Source organism: Melozone crissalis, unplaced genomic scaffold (genome assembly GCF_028551555.1).
Source record: "Melozone crissalis strain CALT ecotype California unplaced genomic scaffold, PUWL_Pcris_2 ptg000068l_1, whole genome shotgun sequence".
NCBI classification, from domain to species: Eukaryota; Metazoa; Chordata; class Aves; order Passeriformes; family Passerellidae; genus Melozone; species Melozone crissalis.
Genome location: NW_026535846.1, coordinates 19161041 through 19188401, shown reverse-complemented (window position 1 = coordinate 19188401; position 27361 = coordinate 19161041). Strand labels below are relative to the sequence as shown.

General features: G+C 39.6%; 1 protein-coding gene across 6 annotated transcripts in view; it reads right to left on the bottom strand.

The window, feature by feature from the left end:
• The window catches only part of DACH2 (dachshund family transcription factor 2), a 237701-nt gene that overhangs the window by 13275 nt on the left and 197065 nt on the right, over nucleotides 1-27361 (bottom strand). For all 6 annotated transcript variants that reach the window (XM_054289880.1, XM_054289883.1, XM_054289884.1 and 3 more), the window contains exon 8: nucleotides 363-508. In XM_054289880.1, coding sequence (XP_054145855.1) covers nucleotides 363-508 — 146 coding nt within the window. The remainder of the gene's footprint in view (nucleotides 1-362; nucleotides 509-27361) is intronic.

Sequence of the window (27361 nt, the reverse complement as noted above, 5' to 3'; positions counted from 1 at the left end):
AAGTAGCTAATGTTGGAGTTATTTATGAGGAATTTTGTGGCATGGAATCATTCAGTACAGCTTTGGTTAATCTGGTTACACACACAGTGCCATGTCTCTGCTCACCTCAGTAACTGCAGAGACCACTGCAAGAATAATGAGAATGGTGAATTTCAAATATTGCCAATTATTAAGTCAAATATACAATGTATGAAACCCTTCCATGACTGATAACGCCAGGGAGAGAGGAAACCTAAACATGACATTAATTAAAGAGATGAGAAACTACAAATACAAAATAGTTTCTGAAACTTTTTAAAGAGTGCAAAAGAAACACATGTTATCTATCATGACATAACCTGGCCCTGTAGAGAAGAATTTACCTGAATGTTGGTTAATAGTGTTTCTACTGATGAAAGACCATCAGCAAAAAGAAATGGCGCCGGAAATCCAGGAGGCAAGGCCTGTCCAGCCAGTTGGACTTTATCTAAGGTTGGTTTCATTATTGGAATGGCAATTTGGACCTCTTCTGTAAAGATAGGTTCAAAAGCAACATCAGAAAGCATTGGAAATATAGGTGACTGTAATTTCTAGCAACTAGCATTTTGTTTATCTGGAAGTTAAAATACAAGTGCATTAGTAAAATCAACATTGTTTCAGTCTTTGGGCAGCTGGGACTGTTGCCAAGGCAAGTTGGCAAAATAGTACAGAGCAATAATCAATACACTGAGCCTATAACACAGCTGTAATGGAGTACAGACTATTATATCTCAAATTCTACAGAATTATACCACAGAATTATAACAGTATTACGCAGTTCATTAAACCTGAATGACCTGTCTTCATTCTATCATGTTTGCCATTCTGTGATGTGTGTTTTTTGTTGCTATAACCTTGGCAAAATTCTAATCAAGGAATGTATCACATCTCTTTACTTCTTTACCTTTCCCCTTCCCGTGCTCAGCAGTAAATAATCTCCACTGAGTCATCCATCCCCTCTGCCAGCACTGCTTGGAACTGGAGCATCTCCTGCAGAGAGTGAACTGGGGCCTGGCAGCTCCCCCTTCACTCCTTCTTGCAAATACATGGTGTGGGTATAGATCAAGCTGTGCACAGACAGCAGAAATGTGTATCCAGAAAGAAACAATGTCAGGAATTGGTTTTTTTTCTAGAATCCCTTCAATTTGGTGAGGAATCAATACTATCACCAAGGAACTCCCATTTTTGAATGGAATAATTGAAGGATCTTTTAGGACAGTAGATGTAGCTCCTTCTCTCAGATCCCTGTGGGTACTTCTTCCCACATATTCATTTTAATTGCTGAAAACCACACAATTAAAATCTAGCTGTGACTGAAGCCAAACTTTGTACAATTCTTTCACTCTGAAATGCTAAAAAAAAAAATACTTCTGTGCAATATTCCAGTCTCTCTCTCTCTCTCTTTTTATATACATATTTATACACACACATATATATATACACATATATATATATCTTTTAGTGAAGCCTGTGATCCCTGCCTTGGCCACGAGCTCCTAATGCCAGTGCTCAGACAGGACAGCAGCCAGCCAGCCCCCAGAGTTTCATCTGTCAAGTGCCCTGGTCATATTAAAGCCTGAATTTACAATTAGACCAAACCATATTCAAAAGGTCTCCTTCTCCCACTCCTGTTTTTAAGGAATAAACAACTTAAAAAGAATCTGACAACTAATTAACCCAGGGTGTCTCCACTGCAGCACTGTTTTCTGGTGTAACACACTCAGGAGCCTCCACTGAGCTGCACTTGCATCCACCTGACAACAAACCAGGAGCATTAGCAGTTTTCAAGTATTCATTGAAATCTCTGGTTTGGGAGTATTTTGTCTTTGCTCTGTGAGTTCATTAAATGGAACATCTTCCTAATGATTTTCAGGACTAATAACAAAAGGTAGTAACCTCCACATGTCCTCAGAGATGGCATCTTAGATGGAATTTAAGTGATCCATTTAAAAAATCCCAGCTTAGGTAACAAACTCAGACCACGAAGTTTGTGCTGATTCAGACACACCATTTCTCACATTCAAATCTATCAGTGGCAGAGTTTTTAAAATAACTTGATTAGTTGTCACACATGGTGCCACAGAAATAACAGCGAAGCCACGGAGTCACAAAAGACTAAACAGAAGTGGCACTTGAAAAAGAAAGCAATACATGAAGTATGCATAACAAAACTGGAGCTGCTCTAACACCTCTAGAAATCTCTGCTATTTGGAGATGAAAGCAATAACATTAAATTGGCCGAAAGGAAAATTACTATTGACTGTGAAGACAGGTTGCATGGTCTATGGTTTGTAATGCTACTGTACAGCAGATTGAAGTTTCAAAATAGTATTACTCTTCTTTAAAGAGATAGACACAGCTAAATTAGGTGCTGCTTGCTGCAGTGAGGATCAAATGCAAAAAGAATCATATTTCATCAGACCTAGTCAACACCAGGAAAATAAATAGAAATATAAGAGGTATGCAGGCAATGATTCATTTTGATAATCTGGCCCAAGAGAGACACATAGAGACAGCACACAGATCTAAGCTTCTACCAAAAGACAAATAGGACACAGAGGGTGGGAATTGGGATGACAGTGTAGCAGAGGTCACATCGATTTTCAGCAGCAGTTTTCACACAGATGAGATAACCCTGGACTCTATTTGGCCCATTGTTCATATCCTACCTGTCCCAGAAGCAATAAATTTCCAAGTCCCAGAAAAAGGGCAGTAAAGAAGAAGGATTCTACTTATGACTTCTTATGATTAAGTTTTTGTGCTAACCAAACATGCTTTGCAGACCAAGGTCACATTGCATGTTAAAGTCTGTAATAGCTGAAACTAGAAGCAGCATATTATGTTTTAGCGTATATGGGTGGAAACTGTCAAACCATTCATCATTTTTTTTTCTGATTGAAATCACACTCTGCAAAGATGAATGATAAATGCATTAGAAATCTATTTCAATCTTGTAATAGGTCTTCACATCTGAACGGTGCCTACATCTTGCCCATGCTCTGAATAAGTGCACAGTTAGGCAGAAATTTATTAGCTAGACTTGAGGAATCATAATTGGTAAAGCAATTAAAAATGGCATGTGCTGGAAGCATTTCTTGGGGACTGTATCAAATGCATCTCTTTAATGGAAAAAAAATAATGTTGATTTAAGGATTTTGATTTTAAACACCACTAAAAATATAAATGCTAAAAGCTGCACTCACATATACAATACAACAGAATAAGCAAGAAATAAAGCCAAGACAGCTCCAGGCTGACCAAGGACACAAACAACCTTTCTGATTATTGAAGCAAAGTGGGAACTACTTTTATCGAGCCTGTTTGTTAAACCTGCCATGCTTTATAAAAGCATTCAGGAATCCATTTAGAGTGCAGTCTTTTCATTTTAATTTCTAGCTGACATCCAGATGAATAGATGAAAGTAAGAATTATACTGCAGAGCAAAGAAATACACAGTAAACACTAACAGTGAATGAAGTATCATCCTGGGAAAGCACACAGAAATCTGCTAGGAAGTTTCTTGCTCTTAATTCAATATGCTTAAGTATTTCATCTTCTGTCTTCTGCCTAAATTGCAGGAACAGGGATTGGCAAATGAAGCATCAACCTCGAGACTGAACACAGCACTGGGAACGTGGGGAACGCGAATTGCTCCCTGCACGGCCCAAACCAACAGGCACTTTTATTTGCCAGCTGGTTTATTTTCTTTCAGAAGGCATGTTTTTAAACCCATCAGTCACAGCCCTGATCCACTTGGAATGCCACATCCCTCTCAAAATAAGGCAGAAATATTAAAGGTACAATTTACACTGGTTAGACTACCAAGTTATTTCTTCTCATTCATTTAAAAACTTTCTCTACCTGGAGCTGTAGGAGCATTATTCACCTCCAACAGCTCACAGAATATAACTCGTACATTAAATAAATACATGGCATATGGAGGAGAGAGAAACAACTGATACAGGATTTATAGTTATTAACCTGTTAGTTACTAACCAGGACATTTGATCTCAGAAACCCTTCAGGCAGGGATAAGAAGATGGGTTTGGACACAGATGGTGGCTGGGTCACTCCTTTTCCCTGCCTGTGGCATAAAATTTAGAAACCCAAGGACTGAAGTGGTTTATTAAAATTGTAATTCTTTGAGTTTCATACCTGAGTGATGGGGATTACATTTAATGGCCCATAGTTACAGAACAGCCTGGATACTCTAATGGACCTCTTTGTCTTTTAATAAAATAAAGCAGAGGATTTGCAACATCAGCTGGGTTGTCTGTGTGACTCATCTCTGAAAGTAAAATATGTATTTGAAATACCATTATTTGCCCAAAGACCTGACAGAATCATCCAGACTGATGTATCTTCACCAGCTCTAGGTGGCGTCCAAACATGGGTATTTTAATATAATTAGGGCTAAAATTATAATTTTTGACTGAAAAATCAGTTTTCTGAGACGTCTTATTTTAATTTTAAATCTTGTCAATTTCTATATTGCTTAACTAGAAGCCAGGCTGTTTTTTTTCTTTTACAGCAAAACAAGTATGAAAAAAATCTGGAATCTGAAGCATTGTTTATTTCAAGTATTTTGTATTTCTAATTCCACAAGTACAGGGTTATCTGTCTTCCATGTCTTAATAACTTCCAAAATCCTCCATAACCCTCTTTATATTTCCTCCCTCACTCATTGCTGCTCAGCCAGGAGCTGAGACTCCTGATCATCAGTGAGAAAAGAGATGTCTCCTGTAAACCAGGCACCAGGCAGAAATTTAGTGCTTTAACCTTGTGATTCAGGTGCCAAATTTAAATTTGCTGCTGTTTTTCTTAATTACAGCCCCTGAATGAACGGGGTCAATGAATGCAATTGAGGAGCAGCTGATTAATCCAGTGCAGTACCTTTAAATCAGATTTCATTTCGTTTCCCAGTGACTGATACAAGCCTTGTTCACTACTGAGATTTGGCAGGAAAAACTTCACTTTGAGAACAGTATCTAACAACTAAATACACATTTCCATGCTGCCTTAAAAGCTTCTAGAAACAACCAGAGAATGGTACCATCAACTATGCTCCACTTATCTGTGTCCAAGCAGGTTCTCACCTGTGCACTCTGAAATCACTCCATTGTGTCTGAACAACTGTTTAATAAAACTTTTTCAGTGGGATCAGCAGGAACTGCAGGCCATACAACCATGGAATTGTTGAGGTCGAGAAAGGTCATGATGGAGTCCAGCTGTTCCCCCAGCACTGCCCAGGGCCACCACTGCCCATGTCCCCAAGGGCCACATCCACATGGCTTTTGAGTCCCACCAGGGATGGGGACTCCAGCACTGCCCTGGGCAGCTGTGCCAGGGTTGGAGACATTTCCCATGAAGGAATTTTCCACCATCCAGCCTGATTCTTCCCTGGCCCAGCCTGAGGCTGTTCCCATTCCCTGGGAGCAGAGCCCAATCCCCCTGGCTGTGCCCTCCTGTCAGGAGCTGTGCAGAGCCACAAGGGCCCCCCTGAGCCTCCTTTGCTCCAGGCTCAGCCCCTTCCCAGCTCCCTCAGCCCCTCCTGGGCTCCATTCCCTCCCCAGCTCCATTCCTTCCCCTGGACTCTCTCCAGCCCCTCAGTGTCCCTCTGCTCATGAGGGTCCCCGAGCTGTCCCCAGCACTGGAGGTGCCCCAGCAGTGCCAGCACAGGGGACAGCACTGCCCTGATCCCCTGGACACCATTCCTGACCTCAGGAATGACAAGGCTGTATCCTCCCAAAGGACATCACAGAGCTGCCACTTGAGGCTCGAATACAAGGAGGCGGCAAAAAGCAGAGAAATGAAAATTTCACTAGAAAAGGCTGAAATTACAGTTTATAAATTGCCTTTATCTGTGCACTCTTTATCAAGAGGTGCATAATTATACAGCTTTGACATTTTCATCAGTGTACTCTCATTAATAACCCAGAAAATTATATCTATTTATAACTTTAACATATTTACAATATACTCTGATGTTCACATGGCACTGGCAGTAAAAACACCTGAAAATATTTTATTAATTCAAGCCTTAAAAACAAAGACCTGAGTTAGTTGAGATACTTGGTTTGCAATAATAGTGAAAAATAAAACTAAAAAGTGCAGCAATTCACTGGCTCAACATCAGAACTGAAGTTTCACTGCACATAACCTCAGTCTAAAGTTCAGTATGTACAGATTAAGAAAAACAAATACAATTGATGTCACCTTGTTAAATTCTGTTTATTAAGGATAAGTCTAAGTACTCCCACAAAAGCTCCTAATACATATATAAAGAGCCTTCAAAATGCTTTTTTTAATACTCAAAATTATTGACAATTTGTTGTTTGTCTGTGTTATTAATATCTTTGCTTTCTCCTACACGCTGCTCCTCAGGCAGTTTTGATAATCTGGATTCCAAAATATTTAAGTTGCTCTGTGCTTTAAAATGCTTCTTAATCTAGAGAAAAGCTTAAAAACTATTGATGTGCATTTTCCATATGGCAATTTAAAGTAACTATTTTGTTCAGGCAATAATAGTACCTTGTCACTCCTCACCACGATGAGGAGGATTATTTCTGTGAAATAATGTGAACTATTCAATAAAAGTTTAGTAGCAAAATTACTGTGGCATGGAAGAAAGGGGGGAAATGAAACAAAATAAACAAAATCCTCCTCATGGTCATTATCAGGAGGTTATAAAATTTTTCTCAGCTAACTCTCCTATTAACATTCACAAAGGGTTTTTTTCATGGTGATTTTTAAGCATCACTGTAGTCTGACTATTCCTCTACTGAGATTTTAAAGTGTCAGATGAGGATGGGTAGGAGGAATTTGCCAAGAAGAAAAAAAAAAAAAAGATTCTTCAATTTTCTTCACGGATTCAGCTTTTCCCTATTAATGTTGAGATTATTTCTTCAACTATTTTGTTGCAAATATTTATGACTCCATATGGAACAACAGATGTTGAAGAGAAGGGATAGCAGAAAAGACTTCATTTTCAGCAATTACCCTGCTACTTGTTGTCATACTGTAGGTGTTCTTAGTGCATCTATTTTACATACCACCCTGTCCTTTCACACACTGCAAAAATGTCAGTTTGGATAATTAATGTAATAACTGTAGTCCAAATCATTTCCACAATGAAAAAAATATATAAATAGGACAACAGGAGGAAGAAATCAAGAAGGCAAGAGGGAAGAGAGGAATTGCTTTAGCAGTTCTTCTGGAATATCTGATCAGGAATCAGTTTGCAAAGCTGCCTTAGGTCCTTAATACAAAATCTCTCCCTTTGGGACAGATTCCAGCAGCTGTCACCAAGAAGAGAAATCACACCAAGAAACAGGAAAACAAAGCTATGCAGGAAACAGGATAATCCTGGAGGATCATATACAGTCAACACCACAGAGAAATTACAGTTATGTATTGATTTATGCTAACACAGCACTTGTGACACACAAGGTACTTAACCTCTTAATATATTTTAAAATAGTATCAAGCTAATATTAATATTATTACTGTTGAGTTCAATTTCTTAAAGTACATGTAGAGCCAGCAGTTAAACCTTTCAAATATTTGAAACAGGAGGAATACTCCATTTCCTGGATATTCCTGGATAATTATTCTGCTTTATTAAGGTTTATTTTACAGCTGTGTAAAATAGGTTATAAAGGACAATTCTGCTATTATGTCCTCCCTTGCTTAGACTTAATAAATATTATATTCCACATCATCCATTAAAGCCAAGCAGTGGAGAAAATAGAAGTGATAGTAATCTCCTCCACAGATGTAAAATACCTTTAATAAAATAAGGGTGTATAACAGTCAGGAACAAATTACTGAGGTCTGCTTTAATAAAATAGTACCCTTAAAGCAGTATTACTCTTAAGGTACTGACATTCCCACTGGTGATGCAGTGTATCCTTTCAAAGCAGTGCAGCTTGTTAAAATGGCAAGATATCTTTTTGCAATAGAGTGTTTGTGTCCAGACAGATACAAGGTTTGTATAGAATGCATCCAGGGAGCCATAAAACTGGTGGGAAACATATTTCTCCGTGGTATTTTAGTACTTTGAAAAATTCAATCACTGGGAAAAAATGTTTTGCTGTAAACATCAGAAGAGCATTATAAAAGCAATGGCTTCCCACAGCACCTGCTTAAATAATTTTAAGAGGGAGTGAGTATGTCTTTGCTCGTCTTCTAAAACTTGTAGAAAGCTTCTCCTATTAATTTCCCTGGTGCTGTCAGGCCAGGGCACTTTTAATCAGAAATAATTATGAGTGCAATTGGGGAATGTTCACCGGCAGGATTTTTTTGCGCTGCAGAAATAAGACAAACTTTCAAACCTGATCGTTAGGAGAAATATGATTAACGGGAAAATATACCCAGAGAGATGAGCACCTGAAAGGTTTGCTTCTGAATGAATTATGAATTCCTCAGATGTCAATAAAGGACTCTGCTTATATATCCCAGTGTTTGAATTCAGTTCAGTTACACATTGATTTTATAAACCCTGATTAAGCATGAGAAATCCATCCCTTTTTACTTCACCTGCTTTAATTCTGACTTTTCCCCAGAAACCTTTAACCTTGCCCCAGCTCCTGATCCATCCCACGAAGCTCAGAGCACATCCTGATCCTGCTGCGAGCCCATCTCCACTCCCAGTGCCCCCAGTCAGACTCTGCCAGTATCTCCTGCAGGACTCCGGGTCGCAGAGCTGCCCCCTGACACAACCAACCCTCTGTGGGGCTGAGAAACAGCCAGAATTTGCCTGATCTGTGTGCTGAGCCAGGAGGGCAAGGAAGAGCCCCTGAGGCAGAAACCCAGCCCCAGTGTGGGGATGTGACACGGCAGTGACAGAGTGACAGACTCACGGATATTCCAGCTCAATCCGTGCGGAGATGCCTGGCCATGGCAACTCCTCACCACCAAATCATTACACGATGCTCTGGGGAAAGACAAGTTTTCCTAGCACACAGCCAATCTATCAACAGGAAAAGCTCTTCCTGACCCAAATGGCAGCTGTGATCAGGGTATAAATGGAAGCTAAGCACCAAACACTGCACATCCACTACTCTGCAGCCTAATAACTGGGAAGTCTGCGGCTGTCACTTGGCCTGAGCGCTTTTAAAGGGTCAAATACTGGGGAGGGGAAAGGAAGAGGAGAACTCTGTGCAGAAGGCAGCAGCTCTCTGACATTAATCTGCCGTGTTCCTGCCCCAGAGGAGCCTGGGTTGCTGGGGAGGTGGATGCTGTTCTGCTGTGCTCACCTCTGCAGTGACCACCTCCTTCACAGCAACCCCCAGCACATAACAGAGACAAACATCACTTGTAAAAAAAGTGTGAATTATTTCAGCAATTCCAGGCTCTGCTCCCTCTAACTGGTTACCAGTATGGTGCAGGATTACAATTCCAGAAGCTCTCAGCAGTTTCCCTCTACTCCTCTTTGCCCAAGCACCCTGTGCCACCAACGTGGAACAGGAAAATTCATGAAGCCATGCTCTACTACAGAGTGCATGAGGCAGAGTGTGGCAGCAGAGCCCTGGTGTTTGGGTTAACTGCATTAAAAACAACATCACACCTGCTGAAGGCAAGGCACAAAAGCTGGAGAATTGAGCAATGAGGATTTTTTCCCCTCACAGCCATGTGTAGGTACAATCCCATTCTTGTGTGTTTGGCATTGCAATCCCATCACCAGGAAAACTTTAAGGAACTTCATGAATGTTTTGTTTCCAAAGCACTATAATTTAGGTAGTAGGCTAAGTCAAAAAAATGTCAGTGGTGCCATAATTACTACATAATTACATAAATTAAACTTACTAAACCGATTTCTGGATAAACCCTTGGAGTTACATGCTTCTCAACTAAAACAAGATACAAAGCAAAACAAATTACACCAGAACTCAGACCTCTGCATTCACAGATCTCAAACCAGCCGTGGATTTGGTTGGTGGCTGAAAAACCCACCTCTATGGACCTGCCACTTTCTGTGGCTTCTGGACTTGGCAGCTGATGCCTGAGGAGACGGTGAGGGACCACAGAGAGCAGAGCTCTGCCACTGGCTCCCAAGGAGAACTGGAGGGGAGGAAAACAACACCTTCTTGAGCACCCTCCCACTGCCAATACAGAAGGTGCAAAACCAGCTGTGACCAAAATCAAAAATAGCTTGAACAAGTTAAAAGAAGAAGGTAACTAAAAAGTATCAAACAATTGTCCACATTTTTCTTCCAGAGGACAGGAATTTGGCTCTGCACTCCATCAGTGCATCTCTCCTTCCAGGGGACTCCCAGCAGGCCAGCCAGGAGCATGCACGTACCGCTCTAAGCCACATTGTGAACTCTATAAGCATAAACCCTTTACAAATGTTTAGGCTGTGATTACTGCTCCTGTGACGTACGGCTTTTAGCAAGCCCAGCATTTTCCTTTCCCAACTGCCTCACTCTCTTTGCAGGGCACATTATATTTTCACTTTGGCTTATTCTACCTCCTCGCTTTGAAACCCTGCATTACTTGAGAGAGTGGCTGACATCCCCATTCATGATAGTGCACAAAATGAAGCTTAATGAATCCCCAAAGCAATGTACTTCACGTGCTAAAATCAATGTACATTGCCTGCTACAGTATCTCCCTGTGAAATGGAGGCATTTGCTCAGAAATTTCTATCTCAACAGGGTCTTTTTTCTTTTTGTAGCGTTTAACTGCCTTTTGTCTGCTCTTGTCTCCCTCCAGTGTTGCTCAGATGGCAATCTTTTATTCCTTGTGCAAACTCATTTGGAAAATGCTGGATGGGCTACAGCTGTGTACTGCTATGTAAGGTCTAATCCATGTCAAGCAGTGCTTTATACACACTGAATAAACACAATGAAGCAATGTTTTAATTGATTATTAAAAAGGCAGGGTTCTGGGCTGAAAGCAGTATTTAAAATCAGATTTAATCAGCTAGTTTTGTACAATTCTGAAAGGTGGTGATGCTGTACATGCTGCCACTCGAGCCCTGGGGTTTTCACAGGGGTGAGCAGGCCCAGGGGAAGGGGCTGGGGATGAAGCTATTTCTGGGTGGTTTGTGCAAATTTCCAAGGCTGATAAAAAACAAGCAGTGGATCAAAATATCAATGAACACAAACCTTACCTGGGAAGGTGTTTTCCCACACAGCTCCCAGGAAAATAAAATTCACATTTTTGCAGAGTCAATCCAGGTGCTGGGGAACCTTTGCAGCTCAGTCTCAAACAGTGAAATCTGCTCTGGCTTTTACCATGCAGAGTCTGGATTTACACTCTCTAGTGTAAATACTGACTTCAAATCAACCTGCACTGCATCTGACAAAGGTATCCCAGTTGGATGTGCAGTCAAGAGCCTTAAAAAGTCTCTTTCTGTGATTTGTTTAAACCAACAATTATTAGACAGCAACTAAGTTCCTTCTGAACTCAGAAAAAGTCATAACAGTAATACTGAAAGATAAATAATTAGTAATAAAAATACTCATCCATCCAAAAAAGGTGCCTCTGACCCTCCACAGGACACTACACCTGGAGAACCACAGAGTTTTTGAAGGACTTTGTGAAAGTTTGGGCAATGATCAGTCTGAAATGACATCCAAAATCTAAATTCTTTATTGCAATACACATTCTCAACTGACTATACTTCTCTGTGGTACCCCCTTAATCTAAGTGAAAAAGGCATTGGAAAGTAACTAAGTTTTTATTTCCTTTTTCCTTCCAATAAAACTACTGCTGTTGTCCTGAAATTTAGGTAGGAAAAGCTGGCAATGTCTATTAGGTGGCAGCATGAACAATCTTCATTAGCTTGAAGTGCATGAATTATCAATCAAATGAGAAATAAGCAGAGAGCAGCTGAAAATGGCAAAGTGCTATAATTACAAATGATGTCTTGTGCATGACTGTGTCTCAAGAATTGTTACAGGATGCTGTGCAAAAACCCCCAACATTTATATCAAATAATACAGTCCATTATAATGATGCACTCTGGAACAGAAATATCATTTTTATGTTTCACATTGTTTCTGTTCTAGACACTGAATCTATATTTTGTTTTATTTTTTAAAAGGATGAATTTGCCTTAGAGAACTGACAGCTTATATGAATATTTTAGTTTTGTTTGCAAGTAAGAGGAAAAAAAAACATGGCATAAAACTCAAGCCCCAAGTTCCTCAGAATGCCTACTGAGAATAAATTTTATGTTTATTTGTATTTCATTTTCCTTGAACAACTGCCTTTCCCTTGGGTATTTATTAAAAGCATAAAAAAGAATGAGCCAAATTCACTTCTCAATAACATCCATTCAGCATTGTTGGAGCTTGCAAAATTGCACTAGACCAGCCAAGGGGAAAATTTCACTCACTGTTTAGTAAATATATATAAATTTTTTTTCTGGTTGAGAAGATGTATTGTTTAATCTTTAAATTCTCTGCCTGCCCCTGCTTATCAAAGGAGAAAAAACAACCGTTTGGTTATAAATCTGTGACCTCACAGAGGAATAATGTGATGTATGTGCTGGGCTGTGGGTTACTCAGGGCAGTCCTGCACCAGGCAATTCCCACTGATGTGCTGAGGATTCCAGCACGGGTCCCATCTCCACAGAGCAATAGTTACATTTTCTTCTGTAGGATTGGCCTGAAGATTCTCATAAATCATCTTGTCTGACCTGCATTCTGAACCCCTCAGACTGAGGCAGTGCTGGGAGGGGAATGGTCTGAAGTGAATTTGGCCACTGGGAGGGTCTGTTCTCAGTGCAAGGCTGGAGCAGCATTTTCGTAGTGCATGGCAGACATATCCACTTCTGTAAATGAATCAGGGAAACCCACAAAAACCAACACAACAGAGGGTGCTGGTGGGGCTGTGACCAAACCAGAGCTGGTTCATGATGCAGCCAAGGTGTCCCCACGTTTCCCTCCCCCTCCTGCCCACCAGGCTGGGCTGGGCTGCCCAGGGTTGCTCCTCACCGGCTGCTGCAGGTGCCCTAAAGCTGACCTGATCCCATAGACCCACATCCCATGGTGCAAGATCACATCTCCCATCCTCAGCATGACTTCTGCACAGTTTGATCTCATCTTTTTTAACCAGAGTTTGCAGGAAAGATCATTAAGACACAGAAACTGTGACTCCTAAACAGAGCACGCAGCCAAGAGCAGGGGTCGGTGCTTCTCGTCCACTGCTACCCACGAAATTACAGTTTATAGCTTTGGGAGTAGAAAAATGATGCTTTTAAGATCTAAGCCAATGTTTTCAGGAGTCTCATGGATTGTCTTTACTGCCAGCACAAGAACCCCCCCAAATCCAGCAGCGAGTAATGTGACCATTGCCCTTGGCAGCACCATTAAACTGGGCAGTGAACTACTTCAAATAGCTGCGAGTGTTAAACATTAGTTCTGCCTTAAGTAGGTTGATTTTAACAGTCCAATGTGCTCTGCAGTCTATGTGAACATTAAAAGCACCTTTCAAACTTAATTTTACAGAAATGTTAACGACCAGAACAAACTATTGAAGGCGAAGAAGAAAAGTAATTATTTCAACAGATGAAAGGAAACAGTAAATTAACACTCTTGTTTTAAAAGGGGGCTCAGTAACTTATCTGCTTTAAGGAAATACCATTAACAGGAGGTACCATGGATATTTCACTTAATATGTTTATGGTTTGGGGTTTCTTTTCTCTTCTGACCTTTAAAAATGAGGTCTGAGGCGAAAGGAGAGCCGTAAATCTTGAACTGAAATACAACAAGTTCCAGAAACTGCTTTATCAAAATCATAGCAAGGGAATCGGTTCCTAAATATCAACATTACGTGTCACACACACACACACACACATCAAAGCTATCAACAGCAACAACCTTTATGGCCACAGAGGCCTCTCAGTTCTGAAGAAAGCAGGAAGACAGAACCAGAATGACTCAGAAATATTCCTAACATACCACCAGTGCCTACGTACATAAAAAAACCCCAGGGACAGCTAAACTAATCCTATTATTACATTAAAAAATATCCAGGGAGAAATTTGTCATCGTTTAGAAAATGTTAAGCTGCTTGTTATAAATACAAAACACACCAGTTTTTGTGCATGAGCTGTTATTCAGTGCAATTCTGAAAACTGTTTAAAAACAGTCACTGGCTTGTAAGCAAGATTTTCTTACCATATGTGTTGCAATATGGAAGCAGATTGTGGACATTTCCAAAGGAATTTCAGATATATATTTAAAAAATCTTTACAGCAAAATTTAGGTGATCAATACAGAGTTTTTTCATGGATATGCATTTTCTACACAATAAAAAAAATGTACTGATTTAAATGTGTATTTGAAAATAATTTATTCTGCATAATCAACACAGCTATATATGCTTTTCATTCTGAAATCACTCACTTGCAGACCTCAAATAATGAAATGGTTAATTATCCTCATGACTTACAAGTGTCCACTTGAGAGTACAGTCAAATTTAGGGTTTTGTCAGCAAAGCTGCATTGCTGCTGAAAGTGATTTTAATCTGGGCTTTTAATTAATATTTTTTCATGAAGGACATTTTAGTGAAGATATTACATTGTAGAGCACACATCTCAATCTGTAAGTGTCTGTGCAGATTTCTAGGGATGTTAAATGCGACATCCACACACATCCATTCAGGACATACATGAGCTGAGAGGTAAGGAAAGAACTGCACACAGAATTTAGCAATCCTGAAGTAAATTGAGAACCAGAAGGTCAGGAAAAACTGATGATGTAGTCTCAGCAAACACTGGCTTTGACAGGAAAGCCAATTTAAGTAGTTCCCACGCCCCACAGCACAGCTCAGCAGCCCCTTCTGTGAAAATCTTTTGGATGCCTATTTTTAAACTGCATCATATAAAGAGTCTCTTCACTAACACTTCTGGATGATGCAGGATTATTATTTTGGGGAGACATTTTCTTACTGAAGGTATTTTGATGTGGGAATAAGCACAATCTGGTTCATTCTTACACTTTATTTAAATCATGGCAGTTAATGTCATGTCAGACAAAAATAGGAGTGAGAGTTGTTTAAAGCCCTTTATTTTTTGAACAAGCAAAATGTATTATTTTGTCTAATTTAAAGAAGAAATTGAGGAATGTGTAGAAAAGTACCCATGACTTTCTGGCATGAAAGACATCTACTCCACAAATTAAGTCTCCCTTTAACAGTCTCATTTGAGGGTATTACAGGGGGTAATTGAAGAAACAACAGCTGAAGACAACCCTTCAAGAGAGAACTGCAAGGCAGAAAACCTTTAACCTGTGTTATCAGACCCACCCAGACACTGTCAGATCCACTACCCAAGCCAAGCTCAGCCTGCCACTGCTGCATCCATCAGCCTGTGCTGGATTGATCATGATTTGGTATTGAGATGTGATAAATACCACCACGATCAAGCCTTCAAACAGCAGCTCCTGAAATGCACGGTGACAGTGCTCTTGCTATAAACATATCTGCACCAATTATTAGGGTGAGAAGAATTTGTGAGCCAGCAGTCTAAAATCATAAGTTTTAGCTTCACACAGCAAGGTATACACTTATTTAAAAATAAATGTGAAATTCAGTCTTCCACAAAAGCAGCAGTGTCATGAGAAAACTCGGGCTTTAAGTTTTGTAAACGCTGCGTTTTCAATATTAGAGTGTCAGTCTTCATTCACTCTCTGACAAGGTTGTCAATCAAACAGCAATCTAGTTTTGTAAGACTTTAACCAAAGATCAAAGCAATGATACTGCTGAGTTCACATTACTTTCCCAGAGATAACTACTTGAGCACTTTCACAGCACTGCATCGATATTAACTTTGCACCGTTCCTTCCAAGCAAATAAAACAGGACAAAGTTTGACAGCCCTGCTGGCTCCTGCTCTCAGCTCTGATCCAAGCTGAATCCCAGGGCCATTCCCTCTATCCCTTATAACTCCTCCTGGATATTGAAGGTGAGGACTGCAGGACTTGTGTTCAGTTACACTTTCATCAATTAAAAGAAAATGAAATGTACTTTCTGTCTCCTCTGAGGAACACATCAAACGTCTTTTCCTCAATAACAATAGTTGGGCAATAAAAAGATGAGTGAGCAAAATGTGGTATATCATCGTTTTGCCTTTGACTCCAGCCCAATGGCAAATGAAAGGCATCCAAAATCAATTTCCAGAAGCTAATAAATTCAGTATGTGAAAGCAGTGAAAATATAACTTTTGCAGCCTCATCATCAAGCTGATTTGTAAGCAAAGCTGGGCCCAATTCCTGCACCCTATGGCACCCATATTTTCAGTTTCATGCAGGTAATATACCATTTCTACACAGTTTCTATTCCAAGGCTAAACAGAGAGATATATGCATATATATCTTCTTTCCACAAACATATGTCCTGGTAATATCATAATAAAAATCTGAATGTGCTGTGCCCAGGAAATCGTGTCGATCCCTATCAGCTGCTTCCTCCAGGAGCAGTGAAGGGAAGGTGAAGGCAAAAGCTGCTCCAAGGGCAGAATCTGAGCACAGCGGCTTCCCCAGCCCCACAGGAGTCCCAGGACAGGTTTGTTCGTGGCAGCACAGGCAGGGGCTGTGGGGGCTCCTTGTCAACTGCAGGACTTGCCAGAGCATGCCCAGCTAAAGGCAAGATTCCACAGGGAATGTTGTGTGACCATCACCACAATTTACAATTCTCCCTGAGCAGTGCTGAATACCTGCAGGGCATGGCTTTGGATCTTACACTGCTGAGGGTTTCCACTCACCCCAGGCAGGTCTTCCATGTGATAGACTATGGATTTTTTTAAAATCTAAACCAACTGCAGACAGCAATGTTACACAGGGTCAATTACACTTACCTAACACACTGAGAAGTCATTAAAAGTGTTACTTTTTTTTTTTTTTGTGTGTGTGGTACTTACTTAAAAAGAATAAATAGAGTAGAAAAAAACCCCAAAACATCAAAACCAAAAAGGTTTCTGACCCTGAAGGTTTCTTTGTCAATATATGGATTTGTTTCCTACAGAAAAGAAAAAAAAAATCAAAACATGGAGAGGAAAAAAAAAAAAACAAATAAGGGGAGACAGGCAGGCTGGGTGCTGGAAAGAGCTTGAATTGGCAGTGGAAAATGTGGCTGGGGAGTGTAGCTGAAGGATGATTTATGTGGACTGAGGACATGTGTGAGGTTTGGAAAACAGCAGGTGGAGGAAACTGTGGAGCAGAATTATATTTAAAGGGGAGAAGTTAGAACTAGGTGATAACAGTAAAGGAATCACACTCAAGAGTGTAAAATATTGTTTTGTCACTTAGTTCATACTGTGAACATGTCCAGGTTTTTTCTTCCAAGTCACCAGCAATGGGAAATGCTGTTCCTTCTTACTCTATTTCTCACCAGGGCACCATTCTCCTCAGATGCTGGCAGCTTTTGGGAGCCTAGACTGTTATCATGGGACCTGGGACAACTGTTTCCTCACACTGCAAGAAACACTCTGCCGAGGTTTTTGTTAGAAATATCAGATCATGTTTCCTCTTTCTTTACTGCAGAATATTTATTACACTTCACATGCCTACATGTCATTACAATTGACATTTCCTTGTTTAAAAGAATAATTAAATGGAAAAAAACCCACCAAAACCAGATTTCTGTACAGCATCAGTTTCAAACAGGACCTGTGAGGTGCCATCCCTTCCCAGCCCCCACTCAGCACAGAGAGATTTCACACAGCTTCAAGCATGAATTAACTTGGTCCTTCCTGCTCACAGGATTTAGGACTGAGTTTTGAAATCAAAGTTTAAAAAGCTAAATTTTTCTGCATTTCCTTTTATCTTTGATAGTGCCACCAAAAATAGTTTCTCCTAAATTCTGACAGTTTCTTCTATAAAGACAAAAGGCACATTTATAAAAGCATCTAAAAACCAGAATATACTTAAATATAAAAAATGCCTAACTGTATCCATAGCTAAGTCTTCATTTAGTTAAAAAATTTTGATATTATCTCTTATTATTTATTCTTCAAAGGAGAATAGTAATTAGAAAAGTTCTGCAAATTTGCACTAATGAAGCAGAAAAATCTACTATGAAGTAATGGATTTTATTAATCACCATGCAAGCAAATTAGTAAAAAATAGTAAAAATTTAAGTACACCTAGATTTTTTAAATGGTTTTTAGAGGAGTTTATGTTGAATTACTTACAGGTTATTTCAGAGAATCACAAAATGGTTTGGATTGGAAGGGACCTTAGAGAATATCTTGTTCCAACACTCAGCTACAGGCAGGGACACCATCCACTACTCCAGGCTGCTCATTTCTAAGTCTTGTAACAACTTGAGCTGGAAGTGTAATTCTGCCACAAATTTGAATTATTATCAAGGAATTTATACTCCCTGAACACTGTAAAAGAGCAGACACTTAAATATGCAGCAAAATTACATTGCTGAATCTAAGCAAAAACACGAAAAGTGCTGGGACTGTGTGTGAAAGGAAACCCCAAATCCCTTTTGTGTTTCCATCTTTTTTCCCTTCCCCACATCCAGCAGCTTTCCTTGCTGTGCTCAGGACATCTCTCTAAATCCAGGGGGAAAAAGGAGTCCCATAAAAATGCCTTATGCCAGGATGTGTTAACACCACTGCATGAAATAATTGTTCCTTGGGAGATTCTAGACAGTCAATTAACCCCCAATTCATGACTCAAGTGGCAGAGCAGACACTCCATGAATAAAGGGTAGGGATTCAATTCTCAATTAGGATGAATTTTTTTCCTTAATAGTTTAATCTTGTGGTCAATTAAATCCCTGAGCATTGTATTAATTATTATATGAAATCTGGGCAACTTCTAATTTAAAGGTTAGTTATGGTGTACCACAACTAGACCAGAGTCCAGGGCTTAAATTTTTCAAAAAAAATCTACCTTAGGGGTAAAAATCCCCTCTTCTGAAAAAAGACAAGGAAATGTCTTTACATTGTGCTTTGCTAATCTGGAATACTTGAAATTTAGATTTAAAATCCTGATCTGGAATACTTGAAATTTAGATTTAAAATCCTAATCTGGAATACTTCAAATTTAGATCTAGTCTCCTAGATTTAACACCAGAGGTAAGACTGCATTATGCCACAGATCATTAGAAACCTGTTTATTGCTGCACCACATATTCCTATCCCCAGTTGTAATAAACAGGGCTTCTAAGCAGACTTTTAAGCATTAATCTCATCTCCAATTTCTGAGCTTTATTCCTATATTGTTGGGCACAGCAGCTTGGAATGGTAGCTCACTTTTCCATCTGTCAGACATATAGACACTATGGGTTTGTGAAGTACTTTCTTGGTACTCTTTTTGTCAGAATAAAGTCCTGCATTTCCTCGGGGAAGCAAGGGACATATGCTGGTGCTCTCTGGTTTCGGAGTTACTGCAGAGATGAATTCCTCTTGGCCAGATTTCTGTTGAATAGGTGCTGGAATCATATAAAACAGCAACTTGTGAAAAAAAAAGCCAGTAAAATGGTGAGTTGGCCGGCCAAATCAGTGATCTTTTTTCAACTAATTATTTTTCTTGCTCAAAATGAAGACAGTTTGTCTTTGAAAAGCCTGTCTATCATTAAAAAAGAAAAGTATGGAAAGTTTTTGAAACAACTATAACAGATGTCATAGCAGTTGAAAGTACAATTAGAAAGCACAACGCCGCAGAAATAAAACTTCAAACAAAAGCGGAAAGAGTTCTTTGTGCACATCAATAATTTAGAATGATTTAAGAACTGTTTTATAGATGCAAGTGGAGCTCTTTCTGTCTATATATAAATCGAATGTGGTCTTTATAGGCAAACAAAAAGGGGATACAATCCTTTTAAATTATTTTTAGGATAATTGTTTCCACAGCAAACATCATTATTTATCAGTTTTGAAAAGAAGCCAACTGCCAACATTTGAAATGCACAAACCTTGGCACACAACACAGAAAATGGTAATGTCCCCCCTTTTCAAAACCAGTTTTGCATTTATTTTACACATTTGTCAAGTTCTTATCTCAAAGCCCATGCCGTTTACCTATTTCTATCAGAAATCATTATATTTTATTTTTAATCACCTTCCCATAGCTAATTTGGTAACTCAGAAAGGGAAACTGTTATTGCTACCAGATGCTGTTACCTTCCTGCTCACTCACATATTCCTATAAATTGATTCAACAGCCTGGAAAACAAGGTTTAATATGTATTATTACGCCTTCTGGATTTCTTCTGTTATAATCTCTTTTTTTTAGATAAACAGGCTCATTTTAGTGATGCAAACATTCTAAAGCTACGCCACAGACACTTCCCATAGTAATTCCTTCAGGAGAGAACTGCAGGATGCTGCTGGTCCTTTGCCAGCTGGAATTTCTCCGCAGCTTTATTTCTATGTGTAGACTTCAAGAAAAAAAGAAAACTAGGCAGTTTCATGTATAGAGAGCTGAGATTTTCCTTTTCAGATGAGGAGGAATATTAGGGAATAAATGACAGTCCTTGAGACTGTGAGTTTTCTACAGAGGAAATGGGAACAGATGTTCTTGTAAGTCATAGAAGAGAAACCAGTTCCCCAACAACTTGCACACTGGAATATCAGAACACACTTGCACTGGAGTCAGCCAGGAAAGCCCCAGCCCAGCCCCTCTGCTGCTCAAAACAGCAGAAATTATAAGAAAAAAATCAAGCAAAAAGAACAAACTGCATGATTTGTGATTTTAATTCTGCCATTACAATTTACTAACCCTGATAATCTGTGTAGGTTGGCCCTCATTGGTGAAAAAACCCCACAGTGATTCTGCCAATTTGGCAACAGCTCTTCCAGAAAGAAAATCATACTTTGCACATACTTGGGACCATTTACCCTCAGTATTTTATGTGACTGATGATATATGAGCCGCTAGTTGTGTAAAATTAAAGCTCCAGCCTGCTCCATACAGTATTTAATGTGAGCCATATAGGAAGTGATGTTTACAGAACACTCATCCTAAACTGGGATGCTGAAAAGTTATCTTGTGTATTAGAGAGAATTCTCATTGTGAATCAGACTCTAATCTAGAAACACTTGACTCATTTTCTGCTGGGTTTTCCACACCTGACTATGGAGAGAAATGAACAATGACCATTCTTGAAACAACAGAACTGTCTCTAAGGAACTTATTAATTAGCTTTTGAATATTGGTGGATTTCTTTTTTTTTAAATATCAAAAGCTTTGTACAAATAAATTATGTCATGATATAATCCTTATTATCGTTATTACTACTGCTGGTGATTTTACAGAAGTATTATGCTTTCCTTGAAATATATCAGTTAAAATAAAATTCAGTATATATAAATATAGATGGCATATAAACAGAAATATACATAAGTATAAATATAGATCTATGGTTTTATAGAGCAATTCCAGCTCTCCTTTCTGCCTAAATCCCTCCTGCCTCCAGTGCCGAAGGCCATTCCACAGTAATGACAATAATGACAATAATGTCACAAGTCAAACAGCAGCTCTGGTGACTCCTCCTTTAATATGTGAATCTCTTCACACTTCTGCCTGGAGGCTGCCATCATTGCAGTCAATTTTAAGATTTTCAAACTAACAAAAACCAAGACAGCAATAACAAATACAGTCTCCTATTCGACAGCACCTAAAAATTCCCCAGAGGTTACAGATGTATAAATAATATGGTATTTTCTGAACAATTTCTGAACATGTTATTTTCTGGCCTCTGTGAGAAGGCACGTGTACACACACACATCCCAATTTCTGCTCCAGCTCAGCCATCTCCAGGAGATGCTCCATCATCCAGCATATTCCACATAAAAAGGCATCTTCCAAGCACAGCACAAGAGGCTCTCCTCTGAACTGTCAGTGAAATTTGTACAGCTCTGGATCCCCTCGCTGACAACACGCTCCCAAAACAGCCACAGGATATGTCAGCAAATTCACACAAGCCAGCTCCAACTATCAAAATATCACAGAGCAGCCCCAGTGACGGGTGAAACAGACAGATTCAAAACTGCACCATGTTTTATAGATTATAACATCTCAGAATACACCTGGAAGCAGAATTTTATTTATTAAACTGCTTGTTATAGCCTGTCACATTCTGTCAACTAGAAGAAAAATCTGCTTTGGAAACTACTTTCATACTGACTACAAAATAAAAGAAGAAAATAAATCAGTTGGTATTTTGACATCAACATGGAAAGGCCAAGCATGACCAAAGTGTGCTGGGGAATTTTGTATTGGAGCAATCCCTCTTTCTAGTTTGTACTCATTCACCTGCAATTTCAGAGCTCACAGCTGTCTCCCTTTCCATCTTTTTATCAATCCTGGTACAAGAAGGATATTCACAGCTGGGAATCTTCAGAAGGGACCCACAAAAATCTTCAAGTCCAACTCTTCAGTGAATGGCCCATGCAAGGATAAAATCCCGCTTAGAACCTTGGCATTATCAGCACCAGGCTGTAACAAACTGAGCTAATCCAGTTGAAATTTTATTTACTGATTACAATTGCGGGCTCCTGCTCCTTCAGGCACAATGGTGAATTTCCAAAGGACAGCTGATAATATGAAAAACTGACTGAGAGAACTGTCCATCCCCAGAAACTACTGAGGCTGTGACACACAAATCTCAAATCCCATACAGTTCAAGTGTTGGAGTGGTGCCTTCTGTCCCAAGAATCAAACATGAAATCTGATCTCCTGCAATCTGCAGCCCCAGTGGCTTCTGAGAGGAGCACATGGGCCATTATCAGCTCTGCTAATAAGAATTCATGTAACTCTATCAAAAGAACTCACCACAATGTCTGGGATATAATGAAGAACACATTTTTTCTGGTTTCATGACTACACATCAAGAATAATCTTTTTCTACTTCCACTCTGAGGTTACTTAACTATCTTATGCACAGAATCCTCGAATGGTTAGGGTTAGAAGTTCACTAAGGATTTATTACTTTTTGTTATCAGGGACATTCTAATGCACTGAGCATTCTAAACCACTTTGGAGATGAACCTTAATGTGCAGTTTTGTCTCAGCCTTGCTGTCCCCAGAAACCTCTGGGCAGCAAATCCTCCTCAAAAGGGAGGACAGAGCCCTTAATTGCCATCTTAATGTGACTGTTACACAGGAGACAGACACACTCCACAGAGCCATCTTAGATATTCAAGATCAAATTAGAAAAAAAGTCCCTGAGTACACAAAAAATGCTACACAAAACACCACGCACCAGAGCTGGGTTTGCTCTTCTGACAGCAGGAGCGCACACTGCTGTCACAATCATGAGCTCTGCATTTCACTGATCTGGAACATCCAGCTGTGGGCAGCAGGACAAACCCTGGCTCACTGGAAGGAACCCTCAGGAAAGAACTGTTTAATGAAGTGCAGCTTCTGTGAATTTCTTGAAGATCTCCCTCAGTCACAAATACTGCACAACTTCCCAAGTCAGCAATTAAAAATTTTTATGACTAATTTGAATTTTTATCTGTATTTTTATCCCTTTCTTCCTCTGTGTGTGCACAGCTGCACACTTGGGCACACAAATGCAGGAGCACAGTGCCCCTGAGCAGGTTTGGTGCTCAGGCAGGGCAGGCTGAGCCCCTGCTGGTGCATTCCCCAAGATCCCAAGGATTTCTGAATGACAAAAACATTCAGCAACCTCTCAGGACACAGATTGTCCACATCCTACTGCCCATAATGAGGACTGAAGCAAACTTATTAAATAACTCACAGACATTAAGAACGTCACCAAGTGCAGGTCTCAGGTTAATGACTTTGCACCACAGCTAACACCAAGCAGAGAATCCAGCACGTCAGGCTTAAGACCAGTGCTAAGGAAAAGATTCCTGGGCCTAAGCCAAAAGCTTTCTTAGGTCACTGGGTGAAAATCGACAATTTTTCTCCCCTTCTTATACTTTTCAAATTTGATGTAGCTCAGATGAACCTACATAAAACAATTTACAGTATTGGAGGAAAAGTGGGAATGTCCCTGAAGAGAGAACTGACTGAAGAGCAGCTTCCTGATCTCCCTCTTATTTGCCCATTTTATTGCAGTCTGACATGAATGAATACCTTACTAAAAATTTGTTTCAAAGCTTTTTCAGTAAAGAACATTTAATTATTTCACCATGTTTATACAGACTCATAATTTGTAGTGTTTAGACGGCAGTACATTAAAGTCACTGAAATCTAATAAATTAAACATATTAATAAATTATATATCAATGCAAGAAACTGCCTTAGCCCATCTGGCAAGCTAACTCTGAAGTAGGTATTTTACTCATCAAAAAAAGAGCATTCCTAAAAATAATTCTGCAAATAATATAATAATATTAAAATAATAATAAGCTCTAATATAAACTGAATGTAAAAGGTGTGACCTTGGAGTACTTCACCAGCATCTCTTGCATAATTGCCTTTATATTTATAAATCTTTCAGCATTGGTTAAGCACACAATCATAACATCATGAGTACAGACACTTCAAAAATTAAAGCTTTACCTTTATTAATTATTTACATTTTGTGAATCTAAGTGTTAATAGAGTCTGCCTTGGTTTTATGGGTTTGGGTTTTTTTGGACTGACTGACAGACAATCACATCTACTATTAGGCCACCTTTTTAACAGCTGTCAGTTCATTTGTAGGTTAAATTTAAAAACAAAAAAAGACTTGTGGAAAATGCCTCCACCCAGAATAGAGCACTGTGCTTCTTATCTTTCAGTATTCTCTGAGGATAGAAAATGTAAAAATATCTCTGACTTATCCAGAGGACACTTGCACTGCGCATGTCACTCGAGGTTTTGGGGAAAAGAAACCTTTAAATTTATGTACTATTGCACCCACAGCTGATGAAACAACCCCAGGTCTGTGACACACACACTCAGACACCAGAATGAACACAGTGTCACTCCTGATTTGGGGAGTTCTTCACGTATTCATGAGCACACTTGTGAAGAAAACAGCTTTTTTTCTCATTATATCTTTAAGCTGCCAGTATTGACATGTCAAATAGGCAGCACAGGGACCATGTGAGGTGCTGGCACCTCCTGCACACTCTGCACAGCCACTGTGTGGCTCAGCTTCGTGCTCCTTGTTCTCCTTCTCCTTCCTTCCCTTTTCCATCTGGATGCTTTCAGATGAATTGCTGGGCAAGTCTCCTCTCTGGAGCACAGCCCCCCCAGCCTGTTGCTGTTTCAGGTGTTCTGCACCTGCTCATTCTCCTCCCCTCACATCCTGAGTAGCCCGGTCCTTTGGCAGTGATTAATTTAAACAGCATAAACCCTCTTTTCTGCTAATGAAATCCAATAAATAAATATGGTTATTCTTTCATTACCGTGGTCTCTGGCCATCTGAAAATATTTCACTCAGCGGACAGAAATGATGCAAAATTCCCCTTTCCTTGAAGCAATAAAGGCAAAGGTGTTCTTTAATACACTGGGAAGGGAGAGCTGCCAGGTGCAGAGTTTGGACACTGCCATGGCCTTGGCCACGGGACACAGCCCCAGAGCCTGGATTTGGGCTCTGGAAATGCAGGATGGGCTGGAGGAGGGAGCAGCTCTGGGAATGCAGGGCAGCCCCTTCTCAGCAAAAATCTTATTTATTTGTACTCACTGACTGCACAAACAGTGGGTAAGTCTGACAATAGGGTCATTAATTGAATTTTCCTACAGTGGTTTGCACCACAAACCCCATGTGAACATGCTAGCCATGTCTACATAACAACCAGCAGCACGAGCTGGGGGAAAAACCTTCCCGAAGACCAAGCTTTGGTCAAACTGTTCCACTGAAGACATCCTGTACATCCCCACTGATTTCACTGTGGCAAGAGCTGGGCCAGTGCCTTTTAGTGCTCCAGCCTGTGTGAGGAGTTTGAAATATTTCTTGTCATGCAGTCAAACAGAATAATTGCACCAGCATCTAAATCCGGCTGGAAGGTGCGGCCAAATTCTTTTCTGGCTCATTTCACCTTCCCAATGCCAGAATTCATATGGAGCTTTCTGTAAAGCCTATACAGGGCTGTGTCAAACACAATCCCACCCCACACAATAGAGATTTTTTTTCCAGGATATGTATCGAAGCAGATGAATTTAAAGTGTAGTTTCCGTGAGTAATTGTGCAGGTAAAATGTGGGCTGTGTTCTAGGGGGGGTTTGTAACTGTTTCCTTGAACTAGTGATTTCAAAATAAAGTGCAGATTACTCTTGATATGGTTTTCACTCAGAAATAGATGCACAGGCAAAATGCTGGTGTAACATGCCAGAAAAAGACATTTGACAAAAAATATAGTACTGTATGTAATCCATGCGTTAAAAACAATTTTAGATATATATATATAAAGACCCCAAACCATGCAGACTTCCAAAGATGTTTAACTTTGTTGCCCTCTAATGCTAAATCTGACCATATTTCCTCTAAAAGGATGATGAAAAGAAGCAGAGTAATTGAGATTTAATGGCATTTCTCCTTCAAAAAGCTTACAGGTATGGCTGTAACTGGGCTCTAAATGCTCTGCAATGAGACAATCACCAATTCTGGAAATTCTGCCCCACCAACACAGGAATTGCAACAACCTCATATTAACTGTCTTTTAAAGAAGCAGTGTTGTGTTCTCCTCAGCCCTAATTACCTTAAAATTACTTTGATAACAACAAAGTGCCACATTTTTGTCTATTGCTGAGATCACTTAAAATGGGATATGGAAAACAAAACCTGTGTATCCTGAGAGATATTTTGTCTATAATAATTACAATAACTTTAATTATTTTTTAATTCTAAGATTTCAATAAATAGTACTCCTGATAAATTTGAGTTCCTTAATTTTCAAGTGTTGTTATCTTAATTGTTGTAGAGACCTTAGCTTTGTGAAGTTATGTCAAGGTGTATAACACAAACACACGTTCAATATATGCCTTCAATAATTTCTTTGTTGTTTGAAAACTTCCAACTTACAGCAAAGCTGGCATTTTATGGCCTGCAGAGCTATAAATCATTTTTAAAATCATGATGATATTACTCAAAACAGATGTGAAAACATATGTTTGCCACGGTTGTATAAACCGCTTACTTGTCATACTTAATAAATGTTGATACTTTTATTTTAACTACATTCCTTCTTAATAACTTTGAAAATCTTTTCCATGGTGAATATATTTTGCCTTGGTAAGAGCAATGGCAGGTTTGGAAAAACAAAGCTTGCTCTGTATACAAATTACATGGATGTTTTCTGCAGGACAAGGCAGCACAGATCCCACTCCTCACATTGTCCACACCTGACTCTAAAGCACTCAACATAACTGAGCTCAAAATAATTATACAGGAGAAACAAAAACAGTATTAGGAACAAAGAATCCACACAGGACTGGGACAAATCATTGAGGACCAACCCCAGTGGTTCCTAC